This window comes from Sciurus carolinensis, chromosome 4 (genome assembly GCF_902686445.1).
Source record: "Sciurus carolinensis chromosome 4, mSciCar1.2, whole genome shotgun sequence".
Taxonomy (NCBI): Eukaryota; Metazoa; Chordata; class Mammalia; order Rodentia; family Sciuridae; genus Sciurus; species Sciurus carolinensis.
In genome coordinates, this window is record NC_062216.1 from 65,083,947 (window position 1) to 65,110,720 (window position 26,774).

Below are 26,774 nucleotides of genomic sequence, written 5' to 3' on the forward strand. Positions count from 1 at the left end.
ACTGTTCTTCATTCTAAAATTACAACTTTCCTACTGCTCATATTATTTTACGATGGTGTAGGGAAAATAAATGATGCTTTTGCTTTTTGTTTTCTTATTTGACAGAGCGAATGTTGGAAATTCTAAAGCTAAAAAAGGGAGTTGCTCCCTACTAGCATTTTGCATTCATTATTTCCTCCATTTTCATGACAGCTCTGTCCATAGAGAGGACAGTGGGGCACAAGGTCAAGTGACTTGCCCAAGGCCATACAGCAGGTACATGGTAGAGACACCTGGGCAGTGTGGTCATGTCTGCACTTGTGACCACAGTTGGCTGACACCAGCTGTGGTCTCCTGTGTTCTCTGCTCTCGGGGACCCCAAAGGCACTCATACTCTGTACCCAGTCAGGCTGATGCTTTTTTTTTTTTTTTTTACTGAGTAGCCTTCTTCCAACGACACATTTCTATGAGCTATTCTATTCATTTTATTTTTGGTACTGGGGATCGAACCCAGGGACACTTTTCCACTGAGCTATACACCCAGTCCTTTTTATCTTTTAATATTTTTATGTTGAGACCGGTCTTGCTAAATTGCTGAGGCTGGCCTCAAACCTGCCATCCTCCTGCCTCAGCCTCTGGAGTTCCTGAAATTACAGCCATGCACCACCGTACCTGGCTCCATAAGTCATTCACTTGTGGATTTGGATGGTCGGCCACAGTTCATGTGGAGATCATTACAGATCCAGGTCATAAAGAGGCACAAGGGGGATCCACTTAAGGAATAACTCCATTTTCTTTCCTAAAACTCTTCATCCTTGCTGATATGTTGGGGTCCCACACTGGAAGGCACAACCCAGCCGCAGTCAGAGCCCTGGTGTCTTTCCAGCCCCACCAGGTTGGAGTTGCAGGGGCCACTCCCCTTGAAGGTGCGTCCCTAAACCCTGCAGATCTGCAAGATCCTGATTGTTCTGGAGCCTACTCCACCCTATGCTGTGCAAACTTGGTGCTTGTGCAAAGAAGCCACCATGGTGGTGTAAAGCCAGGAAGAAAATTACTTGTAAGGAAAAGTTAAGATATGAAAAATGCAAATCAGAACTCAGATTCTTTTGAGAAGGGATAGAATACACAGGGTATGAAAGTCTTCCAAAGTCTTGTTTCTTGTGCTGGTTACATGTGAATATTTTTCTTTATGCCTCACATATCTGCTCTACATATTTGCATATATAAAATAGTTCATACTAAGAGAAAAATTAAGTAAAAACTAGTGTTCACTAAGAATGTGAATTTTTTTTTTTTTTTTTTTTTTTTTTTTTTTTTTTTTTTTGGTGATGCTGGGCTGGAACCCAGGGCCTCCTGCATGCTGGGCAAACTCAACCACGCTACAACCCCAACCTCAGGCTGAAAATCTTAAATGTTGCCCAAATCAGCTGTGAGATGACTTTAGGTTGTGTGTTCAGGGAAATTTCCAGAGTCTCCTTTTAAGAGAGGGAGATGAGAACCTGAGGAAATGGGAACTGCCTTCTTCCAGGGGGAGTGTTGCAAACAGACGTGAAAGGTAAGAAAATGCGAAGCGCACTCAGGTGCCCCCAGAACTTGTCTGCCAGGCCAAAGAAAAACATGCAGGTGTGAAACTGTGTGGCGCACTGGGGAGGGATAGGAGGGCATTCTTGATTTTGCTTCCAGATCCATGCCCATTTATGAGAAGATAAAATGCTTGGAAATAGTCAGGTTCCAGAAGCAATGAGGTAGCATTAGTCAGAGGTCCAGTTTGGGAGCCTGTGAAGGAGATGATGTCCTGAGGAGGCCTGAGGAAGCTTCCAGAAGAGGCCTCCCTGAGCACTTTAGAGTCTGCCATGCCAGGTGCTAGCTTTCCCTGTGGGACGGGCAAAGTGTGGGGGGGTCAGTATTTACCACTTAGGACAGTCAGCAGGGGCCCCTACTGTGGTCCACCATGAGCGGGTGACCTGGATAGGGAAAGGCTTGAGCCCAGAGAAGTGACTGTGATTCCTTTGACAGAAAACTCCTAGAAACAAACCAAACCTGCCAGTACCTTTTGGAACAGCTGCGGAACCAAAGCCTGGAGTCTCCAAGGAGTCAACAAGGAGAGAAAATAACCTACTCTCTCAGAGCCCTGGGGGACTGGGTGGGAGAAGCGGCTGTCATAACCAGTGAAGTCAGGGCAGCCTCTGGAAGTGGCTGAGCCCGGAAAGCCACATCTGCCCTCCTCCAGGGGTTCCTATTCTGAGCCCTGACTTCTGACTTGGTGATGGTGGTCAAGGGGCCACAGGCCAGAGGAAGAACTGGCTTGGATCAAATGACATAAGGAAGGCATGGGGAGGTTTCTGCTGTGTCCTCAGCTGTTGGGGACAGGGAAGCTGGAGCCAGCTGAAGGCTGTGAACAGGAGCAGGAATGGACAGTGGGGGACCCCAGCCTGTGCCAAGGGTACAGGGAGATGGAAGGAGCTGGGCTTCTCTTTCCTCCCAGATGTCAGAGCATCTTGTCAAACTTCCCACTTTATGTTGGGAACACAGCAACCTGGAGAGGGGACATGACTTGCCCAAGGTGACACAGGAGGCAGAGGTGGGACTCCACCTGACTCCCTGGGCAGCATTTTCGAGCCTGTTCTTTGAATCAGCACTGAATAAATTTGTTTCTTGCCCTGTCACTGATGCTGGTCCTGTTTACCTCAAACCCTTTTAGCACCATCTGGGACCCCAAAAGATGCTTGGCTTCCCACACCCAGTGCCTTCATTCTGACCACCTGAAATCACTTTACTGATTCAAAGGAAGGAGCAAAATAAGTGTTTTAGTAATGGTTGAAAAATCTTGAGGGTATTTGAAGCATGTTGTTAGCTTTTGTCTGGAAAATGCTGCATTTCTTTGTCCCAGAAAAGCTTTGAGAATGGCTGGCAGAGCCTGGGATAATCAGGTGCAATTGGCTAGGCCCTCAGGAGGAGCCTCCCAGCCTGAGCATGCCTCGAACCTTCAAAACCCTTCTAGCAAGATCTCCCATCATTACTCTGCCAGTCACTGCAGAGATGGGGAAACAGCCCTCAACTTGACCTCCCACAAGTGCCCACCATGATCAACACCAGAGACTCCCTCAGGGGCTGAGCCTCCAGGGCCTCTTTATTTCCTTCTCCCAACTTTGTACCAAGGGCTGCCACCCAAGCCAGCCTCTGGCAGGAGAGAGGTGGTCCTAGATAGAGAGGTGGGCCCTCTCCCTCTCCCCAAGCCTCCCCCTTCCCATGCAGAGCCCCCTTGCCCCTTCTGGTTCTCACTCAGCAGCATTTGTTCCTGTCCCCTTCAGCTCCTGGAATTCGACAGCCTGGCCTGCCAGAACCTGCCTGGGAGCTCAGAGGGGACACTCACTACCCTGAGTCAGTTCCCTACAGGGGCTGCATGAACACAATACTAGTGTGTACCTGCCCATTTCTGTAGGTAGCCACCTATGAGTCCTTGGTCTTTGTCACTTTCCTGGGAAAGAGATATTTGCATCCCTGTTTTGCAGATAAGTTGCAGACCCAGGGTCTCACTCCTTTCAATTCTTTTACCTCTAAATAAAGATTCCCTCAGCACTAAGGATAATGACCACCAGTCTCTGAAAAGCCTGGTGGTCTTTGGTACCCAAACATTTTCTCTGTATGACCAGAGCTGCCTATAGCCCTTAGTCAGGTCTCAGCAGATGGAAAGTTCTCCACGATTACTGATCCATAATAGTGTTTTTATCCTGGAGTCTATGGAGTCTGTACAGCTCCTGATGTGAAGGTAATGGTTGACATACGTCTCTAGGAAGAGAGCCCAGAACTTCTGACCAAGGTGTCTAGAGCCCAGAAAAGTTCTATAGGTCTGGGAACAGAGACCTGGGTAATTCCAGCTATCAAGAAAAGGAAAGGAGGCAGAAACCCTGCGTATCCATTGTGGGACTGAGTTCTCCAGAAAGCAGATTCTGAGCTTAGTGTGTGGACTTTTAACTAGGGATGTGCTTGGGATCAGTCTCCATAGAAGGGTGGACCTGGGACACAGCATGAGGCAAAATCCAACTGCAAATGCCCAACAGCAGCCTTAGCCAATCACACCATGAGCTCTGGATAGAGAATGACTTATCAAACTTGCCCTATGTTGAGTCAGAATGGCTGGGTTTTTATATTCCCATCTCAGTTGGTCATTGGATGTGGACAGCCCTGGAAGGATGTGACCATGAGCCAGGAAGTTCTCTGTAGCTGAAACAGTCACTGATGGGGACAATCTCTGAGGAATGATAGAGATGACAGATGAAGACAGTCCCCAACAGTACTCCTACCAGCTGGGGAAAATGTCCTACCATGAAGGAAGGGCTAGTTTGTACATTGCCAAGTCCACCTCCCACTTCGGCATCTCTGTCCTTGAGAAAGTACAGAGGTTAAATGCTATGTATCTATCCACTTATCCATCCATCCAACCAGACAGCCATCCATCATCCAACTAGCCATTTATTCAATATTTATGAAAACATCTATGAAACACATCTTATCCATTGGGATAAGCACCTGTGATTAAAAGGTACACATGGCAGAGTCTGATAGAGAAGAGAGACACATTGGTGAATAATTAGAACACAAAGTGGTCATTGCTAAAAGAGAAGCAAGTGACAAGGATATCAAAGCACTTGAGAGGTGGGTCTCACTTCCAAGTGAGTCTTGGAAGAGTTGACAAGGCAGAGAAAGGTCTGGGTGGAAGGGCAGGGGGCATGGACAGGAGAAGGCATTTCAAATGGAAGGAATCCTCTGAGAGGCATGATGGTCTGAGAGAGCTTGGTGGACATAGGGACAGTGTGGGCAAAGTGGATAGGTCACTTGGTGGCAATGAGACTGGAAAGGGATACAGGGTGTGATTGTGAGTGGACTTTATCCACCAGTACTCTGGAGGCACTGGTAGGTTTTGAGCAGAGAATTGGCATTAAAGCACTTGCATTTTAGGAAGTCAGTTCTGGTGGGAAGATGATAGAAATGATGAAGAGGCCACCGGGACCCTGGGGGAGTTGTGTAAGGGCCAGGACCAGGCATGAACAACAGGTGCCTGGCATCCCTCTAAACACAAGCCAGCTTCTTCCCGAGTGACCTCCTTCTGATGTGATGTTTGGGTCTATCACACAGGTCATTCTGATATTGAGCACATGTGATATTCCTCTGAGCAACTGCTTATTCCCCAATTTCTCACAGATTTTCACTTCCTGTACTTGAATCCTGTGTTCTCATGCATGGGCTGATCTCCACTGGTGGCCCAGACCCCTGTAGATGTATCAGCCTAATGTCTCAAGGACAATCAAAGTTTTCTAAGAACCCCCTCACCTGGGTACCACCCATATTCTATTTTTTCCTCCTCAAATGGGTGCCCAGGTACTAACCTTATGGAAACTTCACTTATATTGCCACCCAAAGAGTTCGTTTCAGCAGCTGGATGGGGAGCCTAGAGAGCTAAGATCTTGAGGACCCTCCCTTGCCACTGCCCTGGAGCTCAGTAAAAGGGCTTGAAAGAAGTTATTCACTTTTTTTTAAAGTGCTATGCCTGAGATTCCCAAGACCACTCCAGGTTTTCGTGACTCATTAGAAGGACTCCCGGGACTCAGCATCTGATCGTCCACATGGCTTGATTGATTACAAATACAGGACATAAAGCAAAAGCTCAGCAAAGGGGAAAGGCACATGGAATAAAGCCCAGAGGAAGTCCAAAGGCACAATGGGATCAGGTCCAGACACAAGCTTCTGAGAGCTTTCTCTCCAGTGGAGCCATGCAGGCCTCAGTTCTTCTAGCATGGAACTGTGAGGAGTGTGAAGTGTTGTCTCCCAGGGAAGCTCATTGGGAGCACAGTACCCAGGGATTTTTATTGGAAGCTGGTCCTATAGATGCCCACTGCCTAGTAGGTACCAGAGTTCTAGACTCCCAGAAAGAAAGCAGGCATTTATATAAACCATTTGTACAATAGTTTAGGCCCAGAGGGCCACCATCATCACTGAGGGAATTATGGTAACATTCCTGAAATTCAAGTTTCCAGAGGACAGCCAAGGACTGATCTTTTAAGAAGGGCTTCCCAAGGATATCAGTTCCAGGCCTGCTGTGAGGAATCTTCTTCACAAGTGAATATACTGTGACTGCTTGATAAATCTTCAATCTCTTTTTTAAAATGTTTTTTATTAGTGCATTATAGTTATACATAATACTGGAGTTCACTTTGACATAACCATATATGCATAGAATATAACTTGCTTCACTTCAGTCCCCAGTACTTCCTCTTTCCCTTCCCTCCTCCCTCTCCCTGTTCCTCTACTCTACTACTTTCCAAGTATACATCTTCTAAAGGAAAAAAGTATAAAGAGACTAGAACTTCATATACAAATAATGTGATATGTTCCTTTTATAATCACTGTGCAATTTAGTCTTTTAGTAGTCTCTACTGCATCTAAGTTCTAATAAACTTAGATGTCTAACTGAAAAAAAAAGTTATTCAGGTCATAGAATGAATGAATGAATGAGTCGGGATTCCTGTCCACATCAGGCTTCCTAAAATTTAACCCCCTAGGGATGGCAGCCTCTTATGTGTGGGCTCAACCCAGTAACTTCTAGAAACTGAAGAGACTATTTCTTGGACGGAAAGATGTTCTGGGTACCATGGGTTGCAGAAGATGGTCCCTAAGAAATAGATGATCCATACTTCTGTGATAGCCTAGGTGAAGATCCCAACCTCTTTCCTCAGACCATCTGTAAACATGGAGTACAGAGAAGGAATCAGGTTGGACATTCTACTGATACTCAGTCACCAACATTCTACTGATGCTCTGAGCACTCAGGACTCTTCTGCTCCTTGACAAAGTGACCAAAGCACTGATCTACATTATGGGCACTGGGCAAATGCCCACCCAGGAAGTGCCCCACATTGTGGTGGACATAGCCAAAGGGCCTGCCATTGTAGGTGGTTAGCACACAGAGATTCCTCAGAGGCCCATGATCTGGTGACATCTAAGACCAAGACCTCTTCATGGTGTTGCTGCTCCAGTGGGTCATCTGGAGGGCTGGAAAAGGCCATGAACTATGATGGAAAATCCTAGTGTTTCAGTTTGTGAAGGTTGACAGGAAGGCCAAATGCTGTCCACTTAGAAATTCTCCACATTATTTTTCTGGAAATTTCTTCAAGACTACATGTTGTAAGGGTCTAGCTCAGAAAGCAAGCAGCTACCACTACTGTCACCATTTATTAAGGACTTCTGAGTGCCAGGTACTGTACTAGGGACCGTGCATGCTTTATCTGTTCCTCATGGCAACTTGCAAAGTGCTTATTAGGATATCCATTTTGCAGATGAGGATATAAAGTCACAAGTAAGACAGGCAACGTGCCCAACATCACATAATAAGTAGTAGAGTCACTTTCTAACCCTTTTCTGACACTGAAACTCATGTCTTTTGTATTCCACTATATAGCTTGAGACTTTGTCATACTGGTGAGCCCAGTCCAGGGTTTCCATGGCCACCTTCTACCACACAGCCCATAAGGACATCTAGGGCAGGAAAGCAAGGACAAGATCCCCTTTCCAACACTTTCATTATATACCTGGCAGGCTCCAGCTTCTTGGGTCCCTGTCCACCTAAGCACACAAAGGTAGAGTGTGTTCTTAACAGGTGACCTGGATCCCTGGGGCTGGTGGGCTCTGGTGGACTGGTCTCTGCACACAGTGTATGCCTGTGCACATGCTAGAGTTGGCCATGCAGAGCCTAGCTCCGGTGCTGTGCATGAGCTCAGGGAAGACGGCCTTGGAGCCTTTATCTATACCCAGAGGGGCAGCCCACAAACAGAGGCCCACACCAAGGGCCTCTGTTATTTCTAAAAGTTGGTTTTTTATTTTAATGCAAGTAGTTTATTTGGGACAAGGTGACCCCAGGAAGTGCCTATAGGAGAGTGGAAAAGCAAGATATAGAAGAGAAGGAAGCTGATGCAGCCTTTGTAAAGGATCCAGTCACTGCTTTGGGCAACCAGGGATTGATTCCCTGGGGACTTTGGGAAATGGTGTGAATGTGCCTCATGGTTGCCCCAGCCAAGGGACAGGATGCTAGGGTATTTATCCCTCAACTTCCATTATCATTAGCCGAGTGAAGCCATTGAGGGCCATCAACTACCTAGAACCTCTTGCCAGGCCCATTCCAGCAATCAAAGCAAGCAAAGGGTTATTATTATAGATATTTGTGGCCCTAGTTCCCTAAAGAGTCTTGGAAACCTTCCGGGGTGAAGAAGCCTTGGGAGTTCATGCCAAGGACAGGCTGGAGAAGACAGGTGAGGATGAGTGCTCCCTCCAGACCTTGGCACAAGTTGTGCTAGTGGTAGAAAAGGGCTATTTCCGTGTTCTCTGAAGGAAGAAAGGGCACACGGTACAGCAAGAGGAGTTCAGGTTAGATCTTAAAAAGAAATTTCTTGTGATGCCAATGGGAAAAAAAAACCCAGAACTACATCCAACCGTGCAGCTTGACTGGTGACCACACAAGAAATGGTGGAGCAAGAACTACGAGGTAGCAATGAGGGTTCCCTGCTGTACTCTTGAGGTCAGCTCAAGAGCCTGCCTTCAGCTGTGAGGGTGCGGGGGTAGTAGGAGGACAGATGGAGATCAAATGAAGAGAGGGTTCTTCACCCCACCCTTGGTTATTCTAGCACCAAGAAGAACATCTCTGTGTACCCCAATAGGAAGTCCTTCTTTTGGCATGATTTGGAGAAACTTCCATGGAGGCAAAGTTTTAGAAGAAATAAGTACTGAGGTTGCCCATCTTTCCTGTGCAAAAGCACCCCACCTCCCTGGACCCCTGATTCTCCTCTTTAAAGAGGGGAGGTTTCCAGGCTGCACTAGATGACCCTAAGTCCCCTTCCAGTCCTGACCTCCATCACTGTCTACATAGAGGTCACTCCCAAGGTCCTTGGGTTCTCTTTAATTCACTTATCAACAAGTATTAATTGAGTACAGCATTGTCCAACACTCACTGGGGAGATGGGAATCAAATAAAATCAGGCCCTGGCCTCTACGAAGGACTAGAAAGGGAAAAAAAAAGTGTATTTATTGAGCACATACTCTGTGCTGAATGCCTCACACATATGGACTCCTATATTCCTCATGATAACCCTATAAGGTAGGCACTAGTACGTCCATTACACAGATGAGGAAACCAAGGTTCAGAGGCAAAGCAATCTGCCCAGTGCCACACAGTAGCTGGGCTTAGATTGAGTTCATGCTGGTAAGCGTGAAACTGCACCTCCTCCAAGACATAAGCCAGCTCCTATCTAGAGTTATTCTAGAAGGCAGAGCAGTGAAAGCCACAGTCACCTGGGAAGGCTCGTGGAGGAAGTGGCTTAACTTTGGGCCTTAAGGAAGGGGCAGAACTTGGAGATCATTGGGGGAGAGAAGCAACCTGAGTTCACAAGTTCCCAGCAGACTGGGGTGTGGCTGCTCATGCCAGCAAGGCGTCTTCTTAGATAAGCAGCCATGCTCAGCCTGCTGGTGGCTCCATGAAGAGAGGAGAGGCCAGAGAGAACAGATGCCTCCCTAAACCCAGCAGGGCTTATTTTTCCCTCGAAGACCCAGCTCCCAAAACTAGAGTCCACCCACTCTAGAGAGGCTTATGCCCCAGCCAGGCCTTTAAGTATCTCTCACTGCCCCAAACTCATTTGGTCTAAAGATGGAGCTGCTTCTGTGCAAATTCCCTTCTCCAGCTTCCTAAACCAATGACCCTGGAACCAAAACCACTAATAATTAAAGTAGTTAACACTTACATATAGCAGTGACCATGAGCCAGGCAGTTTTAAAAATTTTAACTAACTTTGGCCTTCCAAAATCCCCATGAGGTAGGTACCATTATTCTGCCCATTTTATAGATGGGGAAACAGAGGTGTTATCAGAGCTAAGTAACCTGCTCAGGACCACACAGCTGAGAAGAGGCAGATTCCAGATTTGAAGCCAGACAGTCAAGCTAAACCTCTCTGCTTCTGCTTCTAAGACGAGGGTCATGGGCTCGGGCCATAGTGGATCCTTCCCTCTGTCTGGGATACCCTCCCCAAGTTCAGGTTCACCCCCTTGCCTGGGGTTCTTCCCTGCCATCAGAGCCCTTCCCTAGAGGGGACTGCAGAAGACACCCCCACCAGTCCCCCTCACTGGAAAGACCCGTCATCAGAAAGATCACGCCACATGCCCTGTCCCCCTCTCCCCCAACCGAGCACCGTTGCCTTCTGTTCACAGCGATGGCTCCTGCGCCCAGGCCGGTGGGGGCATGGAGGACTCCGTGGTGGCAGCGGCGGTGGCAGCCGGCAGACCCAGTGCCCATGCCCCGAAGGCTCAAGCCCAGGAGCTGCAGGAGGAGGAGGAGCGGCCGGGGGCGGGGGGTGCCTCCCCGAGGGCCGGCCCCCACCGCGCGGCCTCCCCCGGCCAGCAGCAGCCTGCCCTGACGGCGCTCTGCTCCCACGCCCCTGCCGCCTCGGATTACGAACTCTCCCTTGACCTAAAGAATAAACAGGTACCCAGGGCCTCCCAGGGGGGCGGGGAGGGTGGTGAAGGGGCCTGGCCTTTGGGGGCTGTCCAGGGTACCAGGGATCTCCCCATCTGGGGCTACCTGCAGACACATCCTCTTGCCATGTTCTTCTGCACTGAGCCATCTAATCTGCCCTTCCCTGGAGTCGGTTCCTTAGGCAATAAACCACAGGCCACTGCCCAGCTCCCATCCAGGGCCTTTACATGGCAGGGTTGTCCTTAGGCAGTGTGTGCAGGGACTCTGTCCCTTTCACAATGTGCCCCACAGGTCCCTAGGCAAGGAACCAGCTGTTCACTGGGAAAGTTCCCACCTCCAGTTTACTTAGAAGAGAGAGCCCCACTTACCTGCCCACCCAGAGTAAGCCTAATACCCAGGCACACAGGTGCAAATGAGGTATAAGGCCAGTATCCTTTTCTAGGTAGACTGACAATTCCCAGTCTAGAGCTCCCTTACTAGAGAACAAATCCCATGGAGGGGTTCTTGGCTTTCATCTGCTGTTCTGCAAAGCAGGAGGAAAAAGTGGTCAGTCAGACATGGGATCCCCATTGAACCTAAAACAAAAATGGTGACATAGTATGTTCTAGTGGACAATTAAGAGACCTGAAAGAAGATCTGTAAGCGTGAGTGAGTGTGTGTGTGTGTGTGTGTGTGTGCACATGCTTAGAGAAAGACGTGATCATGTGATGCTCTTAAGAAATAGCTTTGAACTTGGAGACATAGAAATGGGATCCAATCCTTGGTCCTCCGCTAACCTGTGACTTTGGGGATGACAGTTAAGCACTCTAGGACTGGTTTCCTCTTCAGCAAAATTGGGAATTAGACCTTGAATCATCTCTAAGATCCCCACTAGATCTGGAATGTGTAGGATCTAAAGAATCATTCTTTAACCCAGTGGACAAGGTGAATCTTAGGAAAGGAAGCGAGCATCAAAGTCACTAGGACTGGGTCAAGCCAAACTAACCTCTTTTCTTTCTTTTGGCATTGATGCCAGGTCATTATCTTGGGTTAGAGACCAGTTGTAGATAGTCCTTTTGGCTTTCAGTAAAGTATTTAACAAAATCTCCCATGATATCTATGTGAATAAAAAAAGTATATGGATTAGGCAACAATATAGTCAGATGTGTTGTTCTCAGACAGAACTCTCTCTCTTTCTCTCTCTCTCTCACCTTAATTTTCTATGAGTGCCAATTTCAGAGGACCTAAGTGAATGTTGTCCTTGGTCCTGTCCAAGTCAATCATTTTGACAAAGAACTGAACAAAGGCATGAGAGTTACATTTTCCAAACTTTCTGATGACATAAAACTGAAGAACAGCTAGCATCTTGATTGTAGAACCCAAGACTTTTAAAGGATGTTTAAATGAAAAAAGTCAAATGAAATAGGAAGAAATCCAAAGTTTTTCTTGTAATCTGGGAAAGTCTGTAGCACTAGTATAGGTGAGCAGGCTTGGTTCTGGGAGAAAGGCTTCAGTCCACTGTGAGCTCAAGGTGTACCGGAAGTCAGTGGAGCAGCTACCAACAGAGTGAGCGGAGCTTCAGCAGCCTCCACAGGAGGGCCAATAAAAAGCCACAGCCTCAGGCAGCAGCAGCTGTGTGGTCAGCCGCACACTAGTTGCTAGCCAGAGACTGTCTGCACCCTGTTATTTGTTCCTCTTATTTGTTTTGAGGGTTGAATTTAAAGGAAAAATGAGAATCCTGAGTTTCCTGAAGAAGGAGAGCAGAATGAGTTGGGATCAAATGAAGAAACTGTAGAGAGGAAGCAGGTTTTAAATATGGAAGGACTGGCATGTGAAAAAGTGACTAGATGTGTTTTTCATCATTCCAGGAAAAAAATGTGGTACTGTGATAGCTGCAGGAAGGGAAGGTCTTAACTTATTTAACAATTATAATATAGATATCTGGTTGTGAGTTTTTTTATTACTGGATGATGATCTGTCAGGAACACGACAGAGTGACTTGGCCCAGGTGAGAGTCCTTGCAGTTCCATACGAGTCCCTGCTCTCCTTAAGGACACAATCCAGCTTGCATTCATTTTTGCACCCTTCTTCTGGCATCTAGCAGAGCATCCTGGACATAGTAAGAGCTCATTCAGTGAGTCTCGTTTTTAATAACCATGATATACAAAGCAATAAGGGGGTAGGTCCCAGGAAGAAAAAAATGCTCCTACCTTTCCCCCTGCAAAGAGATTACAGTTCCATTTAAGGAGTATCCAGCTTATAACCCCAAAGAAAACTTGTGTGTTGGCTTGAGCAGGAGAATTCATTGAATTTTGACTGACTGTGTGGGATATAGAGAGTTGTGAAGAATTCTGATTGGTACTATGAACTTTTTGATAATAGGGATAATTCTAACTGATGGGTTTGCATGTCAGGCTGGTAGGATTAGGTCAGGAAAGGTGAGGATGGGTAGAGAACATAACACAGGGCCTCTTGCCAGTTGAGTCCAGCCTTGAGGAACAGATTATGTCCTCTGGCTTGTCCATCTTTCTAGACCAAGCATAGTCTGAGGAAAGAGGACCAAAAGGGATCAAGGACTAGGGCAAGGTTATTGAAAACACAGCACACATTTACAAGAGACAGAACTCTACTTCCCTCTGTCTCTGTCTCTGTCTCTGTCTCTCTCTCTCTGTCGTCTGTCTCTCTCTCTCTCTCTCTCTCTCTCTCTCTCTCTCTCTCTCTCTCTCTCACACACACACACACACACACACACACACACACCATTTACGCCAATGAGCTGTGTGACCTGGGTCAAGCAGCTTAACTTCTCTGGATCTTAGCAACCTCATATCTCTTTGAGGCTTTTCACGCTATTCCCTTTGCCTCCGTCTCTGAAGGTCCTACTTCCCTCCACACCCCTGCCTCCTTGCCCTTAGGTGCTTCTTCCTTCTTTCTGGCAGTTTCCCCAGCCCTCCCAAGGCTGCCCAGGGAGCCCACTGCACACAGGCATTCCCCGTCACTGCTCTTCAACCATGTATTTTTATTTCCTGTTGACTAGACTTCTCTTTGAAGGCAGGGCATTGGGCTCATTTGCCATTATTCCCCAGGTCCTAGCACAGTGCCTGACATGAAGAAGATGCTCAAGGGGGAGGAAGAACCTAGTGACATCAGGAGGGATGGGGAGGGGGTGAGGCCCAGGGTTTCCCTGTGATGTGAATTTAGTATTCCAACCTTGTGGTGATTCCAACCCTTAGACTGGAATTATCTCTCCAGGCCCCACACCACCACCAGCCCTCCTCTGCTGGTCAGTCCAGGACCTGGTAATGTTTTCCTTGTTCCTTTCTCTCCCCAACACCTGCTTCATCCCCAACTCCATTGAGGCTACCTCTTAGCAGTTTTTCCAGATCCCACCCTCTCTTGCCATCCACATGGCACCTGAGGCCAGGCTATCCTCACCTCTCGACTACGCCCCTGGGAAAACTCCCCGTGGTTCCCCTGCTTGAGCAGTGCCATTTCCAGCCTTGTCTCCACATTACAGCTGAGTCATCTCCATGAAGTGCACATCTAATCATGCTGTGCCCTGGTTTGGAAGCCCTTGGTGACTTCCCATGTCATGTGCAGTACAAAGGTTTCTGCAGGATCCCCTGTCACCGACCCAATCCCACATCTGGGTCCCAGTCATTCCTATGGCCTCCCTGAATCCTCTAGCCATGTTCGCCTCTGGGCCTTCCTCACACCTTGGTGGATGTAACTTCCTCTGCTGGGAATGTTCCTTGCTTATCCACAGACCTGCTTCCCCTGGGAGGTCTCCTCACATACTCAGTCTCAAATCAGGCATCTCTGAACCTGCACGTGCTTCTACCCAGTACCCATAGTTTTCTCTACTGTTTGGTATTTGTCACACTCATAAGGACAAGGACCATGATACTCTAAAGGCTGTCACTGAGTGGAGCAGCTTATGCACTGAATACCTCCAGGGGTGGTATTCACTTCATAGTACACCAGAAAAGCAAGTGGTTCCCAAGTTGCACACTTGAAGCTGCACTGATGTTTCCCACTGTTCTTCAGCATCCAGCACAGTGGCTGCAGCTTAGGAAATGCTCCATATAGAAAGTGCATGAATGAATGAGCAAACGAATGAATGAATGAGGCCCAGCCCTGAGTTTCCCTATTCCGGAATGCTCTTTCACAAAGCCCTTCCCCATAAGAGGAGTGTTTTAGTCAGCTATTTCACCACTGTGACTAAAAGACCCAAACAAAACAATTGTAGAGGAGGAAAAGTTTATTAGGGGTTCATGGTTTCAGAGGTCTTAGTCCATAGACAGCAGACTCCATTCCTTGGGGTTCAAGGTGAAGCTGAACATCATGAAGAAAGAGTGTGGTAGAGTGATGCAGCTCACATGATGATCAGAAAGCAGAGAAAGAAACTCCCCTATCCAAATATAAAATATATACTCCATAGCTACGCCCCCAATGAACCACTTCCTCCAGCCACACCCCACCTGCCTCCAGTTACCACTCAGTTAATCCCATCAGGGATCAATTCACTGATTAGGTTAAGGCTATACCCAGTCATTTATCTTCCAAATCCTCTTATTTTGTCTCACAAGTGAACTTTTGGGGGACACTATATCTACACCATAACAAGGAAGTTCTCTTACCCTGCCCCATGGTCCTCTGCTCCTTCTGTCCAGGACCCTATTGCTCCCTCTCACAGTGATCCTTGGGGCTACAACCTAGGAGAACAGAGGACCCCTTCAGGAAAGTGCTGTTGCAAGGACGTAGAGGGCCCAGGTGTGATTTCCAAATTCATTCAAGTCCTTGAGGGAGTTTGTATGCTGGTCTCCACCACTATTGATCCACAGTCGATCCTGGCTGTCCAAGTTGCAAAACTCTCTGTGCTAGTCAAGCACAGTGGGGCTGCGGAGCTGTGGTTAGTAGCATCCAGGTCTTGCTTTCCAAGTCTGGGCCCTGGACAGAAGCCATGATCTCCTGGAGAGCAGTCCCACTCCCAAGAGATCTCACATCCCAGGCCATAGGGCCCAGTCTCACCATGGGGCACCTCTCCAAGGAGGAGTGACTGGCTACATTTCCAAGTCACTTTTACTCTCTGAGGCTCAGCGTCATGCACGAGCCAAGGGGTTTTGCCAGTGTCTCTAGGCTCCTTCCCACTCCAAATGTGAGACTTCCACCATGGAGTGCCTTGGAGTATAAGCCTGCAGAGCATGGTGGTGAAGGCAAGGCATACCAGGGATTGTACCCACAGTTTTAGAGAATAGCATCGAAAAAGTGGCCCTGTGCTTGATCTGGGTTCACCATGATGTGAAAGACATAGTCCCAGTCCTCAGGAGCTCACATTCCAGTGGTGGGTACTGGCATTTAGGCAGTACTGGCTAGTGCTAACTGAGCTAAGCATGTGCCATGAATGGTCTCCCAGGTCTGCATGATATCCCCGGTGGGTGGGCACTATTACTATCCCCATTACAGGGATGAGAAGTGTGAGACACAGTTCTAGAAAGTAGTGCAGCCAAGACGAGGATTCCACAGCCCATGATTTTAATCCAGTACCTTCTACCACCCTGTGCTATTGCAGTTAAGGGCACGGGCTCCTTGGAAGAGGTGCACAGGGCCTGTGGGCACTAGAGAGTGCAGCCCAACCTGGGGTTCAAAAGAGGCTCCTGGAGCAGCTCAACCTGAGGCAGTCTCTTTGACTTTGGGATTAGCTGAACCCATGCCTACCTGGCTATAGTCAGGAGAGGTTCCTAAGTACAGCCTTCCTTGCTGAGTGTTTACCATGTTTCAGATAGTGGGCCAAGAGGAGGGCACACAGAGGAGACACAATCTTCAGCCTTCCAGGAGGCCACAGTCCTACCCAGAGCAGGTCCATCTCTCCCATGGGCCTCCCTGAACAGCCCCAAAGTGTCTCTCCCCTCCCCAGACTCTGCTGCTCAACCTCATGCTAGGGTTTACCTTGCCAGGTTCCAGAAGCTCATAATACAAGGCTCTGATATTCTCAATTGAGAAATCTTGGATCAGAGGAAACCCTTGCTCATATCTGAAAGTCCTCCTCACCTGACCCATATTCTCCAGCTCTACACCATCCACCTCTAGCCAGTTGTCCACCCCCACCTCCATACCCTAACTTGGTCACCATCTCTCAGCAGCCATTGTCAGTCAGGCTCAGTGGCTGCTGCAACCTGAAAAGAGGGAGCACATTCTAATTAACACTGCGAGGCTCATTAGAGACAGAGCACCTGAGCCCCCCTCTACTTCTTCTTCTGGCAGAAGCTGAGAGATTGCTCTCTTGGTAGGAGGCGTGACCACAATTACCCATGATTCATGGTGCTCAGGGAGAAATGAATAGAGTTGCTCCAGTGGGCTTGGAGACCCTGGGACTGTCCTGGATCTTGCAGTCCCCTCTCTCAGCTCTTTGACCTGACCCTGGTTAAGAACAGAATCACGGTGTTTGAGAGGCCTGACTGGGATAGATGGAGCTGACCTGGGCCACTGCTGAGTTCTTTAGTCCTGTGAGAATGAAAAAGGGAGAACATGTATCGGGGGGAGAAAGGATGGAGCATTTGACTCCAAACCTAGATCAAGAAGACATTCTGGATTTTCATTTCCACTGTGGCATAGAAGAAATTTCAGTTTACTTCATGTCCACAGACATTTATTAAGCCCAACCACGGATCTGGCAAAGAACTGGGCATCAAGGATACAGAGACAGATAATAGTATCTTGCCTTTGAGGGATAGTCTGCGAGTGCTACGAGAGTTCCAGGCAGGACAGTGATCATGAGCATCGAAGGTGGACAGCAAAGGATAGGAAGGAAGAAGCAGGGGACAGGGCAGGTTGGGGGCACAGCCAGCATAATACTGGAATCAGTGGGAAATGGTTGTACTAACGTGGTTGGAATGAATGAAGATGAACCAATAACTGATTTCAAATATTTTCAGTAAGCACCAAGCACCATGCTGGGTGCTGTAGGTGGATCTGAGGATAACTATGTCACATTTGATGCCTATGCTCTATTGGAGCCTGGGGGAAGGAAAAGGTGGACAGGGAAGTGTGGGTGGGATGGCATACCACAAAGATTCATGGACAAAACTGAGCATCCAAGAGAAGTTTAAATCAACATTCTATACTGGGGTCCAAGCCAGGGAGATTCTGTGTGGTTGGGGAAATTGAGAAGTCGGTGTGAACGAAGCATATTCAAGACAGGTCTTGAAGAAAGGGAAACGTTTTTACATGAAGGAAAGGGATGATGGGCTGGGCGATGGCTGAAGGAAAAGACTGAGCAGATGCCCCAGTGTGGGTGGGGGACAGTAGGGAGTAGAGATGGGGTGTGATATAATCAGTGAAGTTAGAACACAGGATGCAGGTCCCTGGAAGATCATTAAGGTTGAAAAGTCAGGAGGAATTATTGCTTATTTTGAACAATAGTTCTCAAGCAAAGGAGGTCTGTGTTTACATTCACTCTTTAAGGGTATGGATCAGGTTCACATGGTGGTCAGGTGGATGGCGAAGTAGAAGAGAGTTAGAAGCTGTTAGAGTGGACCAAGTGAGTAGAAAAAGAGAGCCCATATAGTGACATTATAGCAAGAAGGAGGAGGAGGATTGAGAAATAATGGGGATGGAAGCTATAGGAGACAAATACAAAGGACAGGGCAAAGGAGGACCCAAGGACAGACACAAGGTTCCCACCCTGGATGGTATAAGAGAAGGTATAATTAGTCAAATAAGGAAGACAGAAAGCTGATTTGGATGAAGTGGGGAAAGACAATGACTTTATGTAGATGAACAGAGGGACTGTAAGATCAAGGGTAGGAATGCAGATTTGGGAGTCATGTATATAACCATCAATGTCATCATCAAATACCTACCACTTACTGAGTACCTGCTATGTGCCTGATGTTACATGAGATAATTTATTCATCATAACAAGTTACAGAATCAGCAGGATAAGCCTCATTTAACAGATAAGAAAACCAAGAGTCAGAGATGTTGATAAACTTGTCCAAGGTCAATCAGCATGGAGGAAGTAGACATTTCTCCATCAATTCTTTAAAGTAGAGCAATGTTATGACAGTTGAAGAGGTTCTTTTAAGGAAGGCAAGAGGTGAGAAGACATTAACCAACAGAACATGGTGAGAGTCATCACAAAGGCTCTGCCTAAGCCACTTCCCCTCTTAATTAGTTGTTAATTACCAGTTCCCTGTCACTGCTCTAATGAATTCCAACATGGAAGTCACGGAAGATGTAAGAAACGTATGAGAAAATACATGTATAGAACGGCAGGTGACACATATATGACTTCTCACTAGCATGCAAGGATTTTTGTGGCCAGAATCTAGGATTAAAGAACCATATGGGAGCAAGAAAACCAAGAGGAAAGTTTCAAGAGGAGAATTTCAACATCAGGAGCTACAGCAAGGAGGAAAGAAGGAGGTTGAGGATGGGCCGTGGGAGTGGGAGCCAGAATGTGAGTAGGGCACAGGGAGTTGGATCAGTACTTTGGCTTTCATTTGTGGAGGGAGGAAAAAGGTAGACTTGTCTTCCAAGAGGTTCAGTGGAAAATGGAAAGATCTGACTAGTGCCCCAGAGGGAAGGAGCCAAATGGAGCTCTGTTTTATCCTGGGGAGATCTGGGAGGGTGCGCACAAGTGAACAGAAAGGCAGAGGTTGGAAATGCAAGTAGGGACAAGTAATAAATGTCCAAAGGAGGCAATAGAGGTGAGAGCATCCACACTGAGCCAGATGAGGAAGGCTTTTGAGAATCACAAAAACAATCTTGGATTTTGCTCTTTACTTTATTCAATACTTAATCATTGAATATCTATTGTGTGTTGGTCACTGTCCAAGCACTGGGAATAAAGAAATTAACATGGCAGGAAGGGTCTCTGCCTCTATGGGACTTAAAGTCCAAGGAGGACTTGGTGGGACAAATACAAGTTTTTAAAAGCTGATTTTCTTTTCTTCTTGGTTGAAGCATAGACATTGACCAGAGGAAGGAGTCTCTGACGGTTATCTCACCAGCTCCTGCCTCTAAGCAGGATGACACCATACCAGAGGAATGGACTCCTTTACCATGTTGGAAACACCTCAGACAATGGGTTTCATACCTCTGTCAGTTGCCAGTAACCTCTTATAACCAGAAAAGAATGTTGTTGGGCTAAGGTTTCCCTAGGAAGTACAAATAGATCAATGGAAAAGAGATGTGAGGTCTGGGCCTCATGTCAGTTTCTCATGGCACCTGAAGAAAGGTAAAAGGGTGATAGAAATTAAAAATGAAGGAAGCAATTTAGTGATGAGTTCCCCCTTACTCTCTATACTTTGCCTTTGGAGGACTTTCCTGTATGAGTCAAGACCAAATCTCCATTCTAGGCTTCAGGGAACATGCCAGAGCTTAGCAGGAAGAATGAGCCAAGCTACCATGTTCTTGTCCTTCTAACATGATTTCTGCTAGAACAGGAACAAAATGCCTTGGAGGCAGATACCCGTATTTCCTCTGGGCTCATGCAATGCTACTCAGATAAAGACCAACTAGACAACTAGACAACAGTTGGTATTGTAGACAGAATTCCAAGATGATCCCAAGATTCCTACCCCTGGTGTACAGTTCCTATAGAACCCTCCCCCTCAAATTTGAGTGAGACAATTGAATATGATGGCTATCACTCCTATGATTAGCAATATGATATGTTCAATATGACTTTGAGTTAACCAAAAAGGAGATTGTCCTTGGTTGATTGACCTAATCAGGTCTGCCCTTTAAAAAAAGGTGAAACCTCAGAGAAATACTCTTCGGTGGACTTTGAAGGAGCAAACCACCATGTTGTGGGGAGGGCTACACAGTAGGGAACAATGGGCATTCTTTGCTAACTGAGGATCTGTGTCCTACAACTACAGGAAATTGGCTTTAGCCAAGAACGGTGAACTTGAAAGAAGTTCCCAAGACTTAGATAGATTGCAGCCCCAGTTGACACTTTGGTTTCAGCCTGGTGACGTCCTGAACAGAGAACCCAGTCATGCTGTGCCCCGACATCTGATTTACAGAACTACGAGAAAATAAATGGGTATTGTTTTAAGCAGCTAAGTTTTTAATAATTTGTTACACAGCCACACATAACCAATATGTCTGCTATGGGGTTTTTTTTGTTTGGTTGGTTGGTTTTTGTTTTTGTTTTTGTTTTCTGCAGTGCCAGGGATGGAGCCTAGGGCCTTGCATGCTAGGCAAGTGCTCTACCACTGAGCTATACCCCCAACCCATCATAGCATGATTTTAAAGAATATTTTGAAGACCCCTAAAATCATGACATCATTGGTCAAGCTTTCTTCTGCAGCTTAGAGCCTTTTGTCAAATGCAGCTACTTTTAGGAAGCCTCATGGGTCATTTTCATCTATCTCTGAATAAGCTTCCAATTGCCCCTGGAGAGTAGGGCTAGGGATGGATGTGGAAGGAGAGACAGCATAACTTCCACAGTTTGAGGATAGGGAAGGGCACTGAATGACAAGATGAGAAGAGCTAAAGACAAGCACTGGGGACTTCCCATTTTACCTGGAATTGTCACTGGGAATTGGGTTGTATCCATAAGGTCTTCTGGGTTAAAAGGGCACCTCTGAAGGTCCAGGATGTGGGGCACCATCTTACCCTGCAGGGAGGGAACGGGGGGGGGCATTGAAGGAGTTATGAGTGGGTGATACTGCTGCAGTCTTTGGTGGTTTGAGGAAAGCAGGTTGCAGAGTTGTCCTGAGGGGTGAACTTGGCCTTTCTTTCTATATTCCTCCTACCCATGACCCCTGGGAAACGTGGGAGTGGTGAAGTTGCTTTTGCCTTGAGTGGTGAATCTCATCCTTCTTTCCCAATTCTTGGTTCAGTAACAACACAATGTTCAAGAGAAGGGTAAGGCTGTGAATAAGACATAATTTTAGGACCCCAGAATACTTCCTTGCTTCCCAAACTTCTCTGAGGACCAGAGTCTGCAGAACAACTACCTAGGCCCATCTCCTTAAACCTCCTTCCTTATTTAAATGCAAAACCTCCAGAAGGCATGGTTAAATGTGACTGGTCATTCATATCACAGGAAATACTCTTTCTAGTCCTTTTCTGAGAGTTTTTGATAAGGAGAAAGTGAAAACATAGCAACCTAAGCACAGAGAAGATCACAGGCAGGTGACTAGAGCTGAGATAAGGTGAGCAAGGGCCCTGAACAAACTGGTCTGTGCCAAAAGTTTTCCTGGGGCCAGATCTGCCAAGGTGAGGCAATACTAGCCAGCCCCACAAAGCACTATCCTGACTGGACAGGTCCCATTGTGAACAGAAATGTCTTGAATTATAGAACTTCTGGTTACAGTGGCCTGGAGGAACCTACACTCCTGATGCACATCCATCTTTTTATTCATTTCATATTTTTTGAACACCTATCATCTGCCAGACGTTGAGTTGAGTACTGGTAATGCAATCAAACCCCAGTCCCAATCCTTATGATGTTTGCAGGGAAAGGAAAGGACCCCAGTGCAGTGACGTGAATGCTGAGAAGGCGGGGAGGGAATAGCAGCAGCTTTTTTTTTTTTCCTTTGCATTTGTTTAATTTTTAATTGTTTAATATTTTTAAGTGTGCACCAAAGTAGAAATAATAGTACAATAAACTCCCATATGGCCATAACTGAGCTCCAGTGATTTTATTAATATTTTTATTAATATTAATATTGTGTTGTCTAACCCTTCTTTTTCTTAAGAGAATTTTAATGCAAATTCAAGATATCATGCGTTTTACCTATAAGTACTTCCATATGCATCTCTGATGGGAACATTTTTGATAACCACCGCAGCAACTATGGTTGGATACTATCAGCAACACCTCTCTCCTCCGCCCCTTGGCCCAATCCCCAGAATGGAATCCTATATCCTGCACCGCTAGACATCTTACCAAGGGCTTGGTATCTCAGGCCATGACATGCTGGAGCTGTTCAGACGTGAGCCCCTAGTAGTCCCCAGCAATACATTCCTGGGCCCCACCAAAGCTGGGTCAGGTGGTCCACTGAACTGATTGATAGCCACCACTACCACATGGGGCTGTGACATCCCTTCCTAATTGATCTCTTCTTCTGTTGTCCTCCTTGCAGATTGAAATGCTAGAACACAAGTACGGGGGCCATCTGGTGTCCCGGCGAGCCGCTTGCACCATCCAAACTGCCTTCCGCCAGTACCAGCTCAGCAAGAACTTCGAGAAGATCCGCAACTCGCTTCTGGAGAGCCGCCTTCCCCGGCGGATCTCCCTGCGCAAGGTTCGGGCGCCCACAGCCGAGAGCCTGGCAGCCGAGAAGGCCCTTATGGAGGGCTACGGCCTTATGGGGTTGCCGCTGGTGCGCTCGCCCTCCCTACCGCCCACCTTCGCGGGCACGCTCACTGAGCTGGAGGACTCCTTCACCGAGCAGGTGCAGTCCCTGGCCAAGTCCATAGACGACGCCCTCAGCACCTGGAGTCTCAAGACCATGTGCTCCCTGCAAGAGAGCGGCGCTTACCAGATCCACCAGGCCCTTCACGCGGGCACCGGGCAGCCATGTCTGGAGACTGAGATGCAGGAGCCTGAGAGCGCAGGCTCAGGGCCTGGGGATGAGGCCAGCGAGGCCACCACCCGCCTGCCCCAGAGCCACAGCGGCACCCTCATGATGGCTTTCCGGGACGTCACCGTGCAGATCGCCAATCAGAACATCTCGGTCTCCTCTTCCACGGCTCTGTCTGTGGCCAACTGCCTGGGCGCTCAGCCTGCCCAGGCTATAGCAGAACCCACGGCCAGCAAAGCCGAGCAGAGTGAAGCCCCAGGGCAGGAGGCCCCAGAAGCCCCCTCTGTGGGTCAGGGGGACGCCTTCTCCCAGGACACGAGCCCAGAGCTGGCAAACAGTGGGGCCCTTGGCGCCCACCGGCCGGTGGCCACGGAATCCGTGGTGGAGGAGGCTGTGGCCACAGAGGCAGAGGAGGAAGAAGAGGAGGTTGGGGAGGCAGGGAAAGGAACAGAGGCCGACGGGGCCGACAACTCTGAGCAGCTGAGCAGTAGCAGCACATCCACCAAGTCCGCCAAGTCAGTCTCGGAGGTATCCGCCTCAGCCTCCAAGGAAGCCCTGCAGGCCATGATCCTGAGCCTGCCCCGCTACCACTGCGAGAACCCTGCTAGCTGCAAGTCGCCCACCCTATCCACAGACACCCTACGCAAGCGCCTCTACCGCATTGGCCTCAACCTCTTCAACATGTGAGTGAGCTCCAGCTTAGGGCACCTGGGGACCTGGAGGGAACCTGGGAGGAAAGGAAAAAGGTGGACTTGATTTTACAGGGTGTCCCTTCTCTACCTAGTCAGGTGCCAGGTGGTTTACCACATCATCCCAAGGTCTTCCCAGGTATATTTGCATCACACGCAATCACTGAGATAATATCTAGGAAGTACACATTTTATTTTTCATTATCAATTTATTTTAAGAAGCATTAGAGGGAAAAACACATCAAATACAGGTTTTTAAAACTACCACCATTTAAGTTGAAGTGAGGGTTTGAAAAGTGAGAGAATTTAAAAGAAAATACAGTGTAGAGTAAATAATAGAATGGGCTGTATGACGATTAAGCAGGAAGCATTCAGGTAAAATAAGAAATGAGGGGAACAAGCCAGGCATAGTGGTCCATGTCTGTAATCCCAGTGACTAGGTAGGCTGAGGCAGGAGTATGCAAGTTCCTGTCTCAAAATTTTAAAAAATTAAAAATAAAAGGTACTGGAATGTAACTCAGTGGTAAAATGCTCCTGGGTTCAATCCCCAGTACCAAAGAAGAAAAAAGAAATTGAGGAAATAGCATTATTTCTTGGGATTGGCCAAATGAGGGACTGAGTGGAGGAGAGAGAGTGAAAAGAATACAGGTAGAGAAAAGGGCAAGGAAGAAATTAAAGAAGTAGAGGGAGATAGGGAAGAAAGCACAAAGCAAGCAGAGATGGACCAGAAAAAGAATAAGGGAATGGAAGGAGAGAAGTGAACAGCCATAATTCAGAGATCCAACCAGACTATTCTTTGCAACCAGACTGTGTATAGACAGTGCCAAGCAGAAGAAGCAGACATGCCCCTCTCATGAAAATTTAAAGACCATGAGATACTCATCACTATCCATTCAGCCCTTCCTTCATAGCCCAAGGCTCAGAACACTGATGTCTCTCCTGCCCACATGTGTGTTCATTTATTCATTCAACTATTATTTATTGAGTGTCAGGCACTGCAACTACAAAGAAAATAAGACCCAGCCTCTGGCCTCGAGACACTCACTACTGTTCATAGTTCAGCTGACATAAAGCATCTGCTATCTTCCCAATAATATCTAGTGGCATGTATTATGCCATTTATAGAAAAGGAAACAGATTCACCAAAAGTGAGGCAGGATGCATACTGTTCAACTCTAGTATGAGACAAACCTAGGGGAAGCCACAGTGGACTCCAATTCCATCTCTCCTTTTCCTCATCACCTGATGAGCACAGCCCCACCGCCACCCCCACCCCTTACCCCCTCCCTAACCCTACAACAATAGCCACAGCATCAGTTCTGCCTGCACAAAAACTCTGAGATATTCCTATCCCTCAAAGGGGTGAGTCTCAAACTATTCCTACTGAAAGCCCAGTTTGGTTTTTCTCACCTAATATGTTGTGGGCTGATGCTTTTGTAAAACACAATAAAAATGAATTGCTAGGAAAACAATCACATGCTTGGTTGTCCCGAAAATGTCAAAGTGCTATAAAAGGTTCCAAATGCTTACCGTCAATCTCTGTACTTATCTTCTCTTGAACCAGTAAGATTCAGCCCAGGGAGCAGCATGGGTTTGCAGACTGCGATGAGAACGCAATTGCCTTAGGACAGGGCACACACACCCACACGGAGAGACTCACGTCTGAGAAAGGGTGACTCACACTGGAGATCTGTAGACTTGTGTCCACCATGCAAAGGGAAAGAGGGGGCGCATAGTGGAACTTCTCACGTATTTCCTCCCACTTGCTCTCTGTGGACTCCAGAGTGGGGACCCGAGATTGACCTCAGGATACAGGTAAGAAGCAAAGGCCTCCTCAGTAGACCTGGGAGACCTCAGGATAAGATCCAGAGCGAGCAAGGCAGGAACACCTACTCTGGAATTATCTTGCTTGTGTAAGACTTCCACATTAACCACCTTGCAGCACCGCTCCCAACCTGTGTGAGGTGGGACAGGATGCATCCGCGGGAGACACCTCTGAAGCTTAAGGAATCCTGGCATCTCCTGGGAACTTGGTTTCCAAGGACCTCCAGGCACTTTTATAGGTTTCATGGGTAAGAAGACAGGGAGGATGGAAGGCACAGGCAGCTTTGACTCATTCTCTACTACTACGCCCCACCTCCAACCCCTCCTCCAGAAACCCTGACAAGGGCATCCAGTTCCTGATCTCGCGAGGTTTCATCCCGGACACCCCCATCGGTGTGGCCCATTTCCTCCTCCAGCGTAAGGGCCTCAGCCGCCAGATGATCGGCGAGTTCCTGGGCAACAGCAAGAAGCAGTTCAATCGCGATGTACTAGAGTGAGTGTCCCGCGCTCCGCGCTCCCCTGTTCTCCATCCTTCCCATGCCCCATCTGCCTAGGTTCTCCTGTGACCTCCATCCAGACCTCTGAAATTTCAAGAGATTTCCTGAGTGAAATCTTCGCTCCAGCCCTGGTGAAATTGACTGAGAGGCCCAGAGTCACGTGGTCTTTAGCCAATCACTCCCCTTTGGACCAAGCCTCTACCTCCACCTGGGAGTTTTTCAGTGCTGGGGCCAGGAGCCATTAGAGTCACTAGGGATACTTTACATCAAAATAGCTTGAAGTCCATTCCCGCCACCCCCAGAGCAAGATAAGGAGGAAGAAGAAGGAAAAAAGTATTTGGGGATGGACGGGGAATGTATCAGCACCTGGTCTTCTCTGCCAGGGGAACAGCCCCCTCAGCCCACACTCTGCCACCTGCCCAACCCCTAGGACACTCACCCTCAGGTTCATTTTCTTATCAATGGAGGCAAAATATTAATCGGTAAAAGAAAGGGAGCTGAATGGAGGGATTTTAGAGCAAAAAAAAAAAAAAATACTGATTTCATAGAGATAAATTAACCCACAGGATGGCAACACAGAAAATAATCTCAAAATCCAATAGAAGAATGTGGTGAGGATGATGAGGAGCTGCCTTTACTAGTGCTCAGCTTTTACATGTGGATAGACCAGCATCTCTTCATACTGGCTCCATCTCCAGAGTGACATGGCAGGGATGGCATTCCTTAGGGCCGTGGAACAAGGCCTGGG

General features: G+C 47.6%; 1 protein-coding gene across 5 annotated transcripts in view; it reads left to right on the forward strand.

Annotated features, from left to right (window-relative positions):
* The window catches only part of Iqsec3 (IQ motif and Sec7 domain ArfGEF 3), a 103,728-nt gene that overhangs the window by 44,556 nt on the left and 32,398 nt on the right, over positions 1-26,774 (forward strand). For all 5 annotated transcript variants that reach the window (XM_047550721.1, XM_047550723.1, XM_047550722.1 and 2 more), the window contains exons 3-5: positions 10,228-10,501; positions 22,576-23,699; positions 25,861-26,022. In XM_047550721.1, the coding sequence (XP_047406677.1) occupies positions 10,228-10,501; positions 22,576-23,699; positions 25,861-26,022 (1,560 nt within the window). The remainder of the gene's footprint in view (positions 1-10,227; positions 10,502-22,575; positions 23,700-25,860; positions 26,023-26,774) is intronic.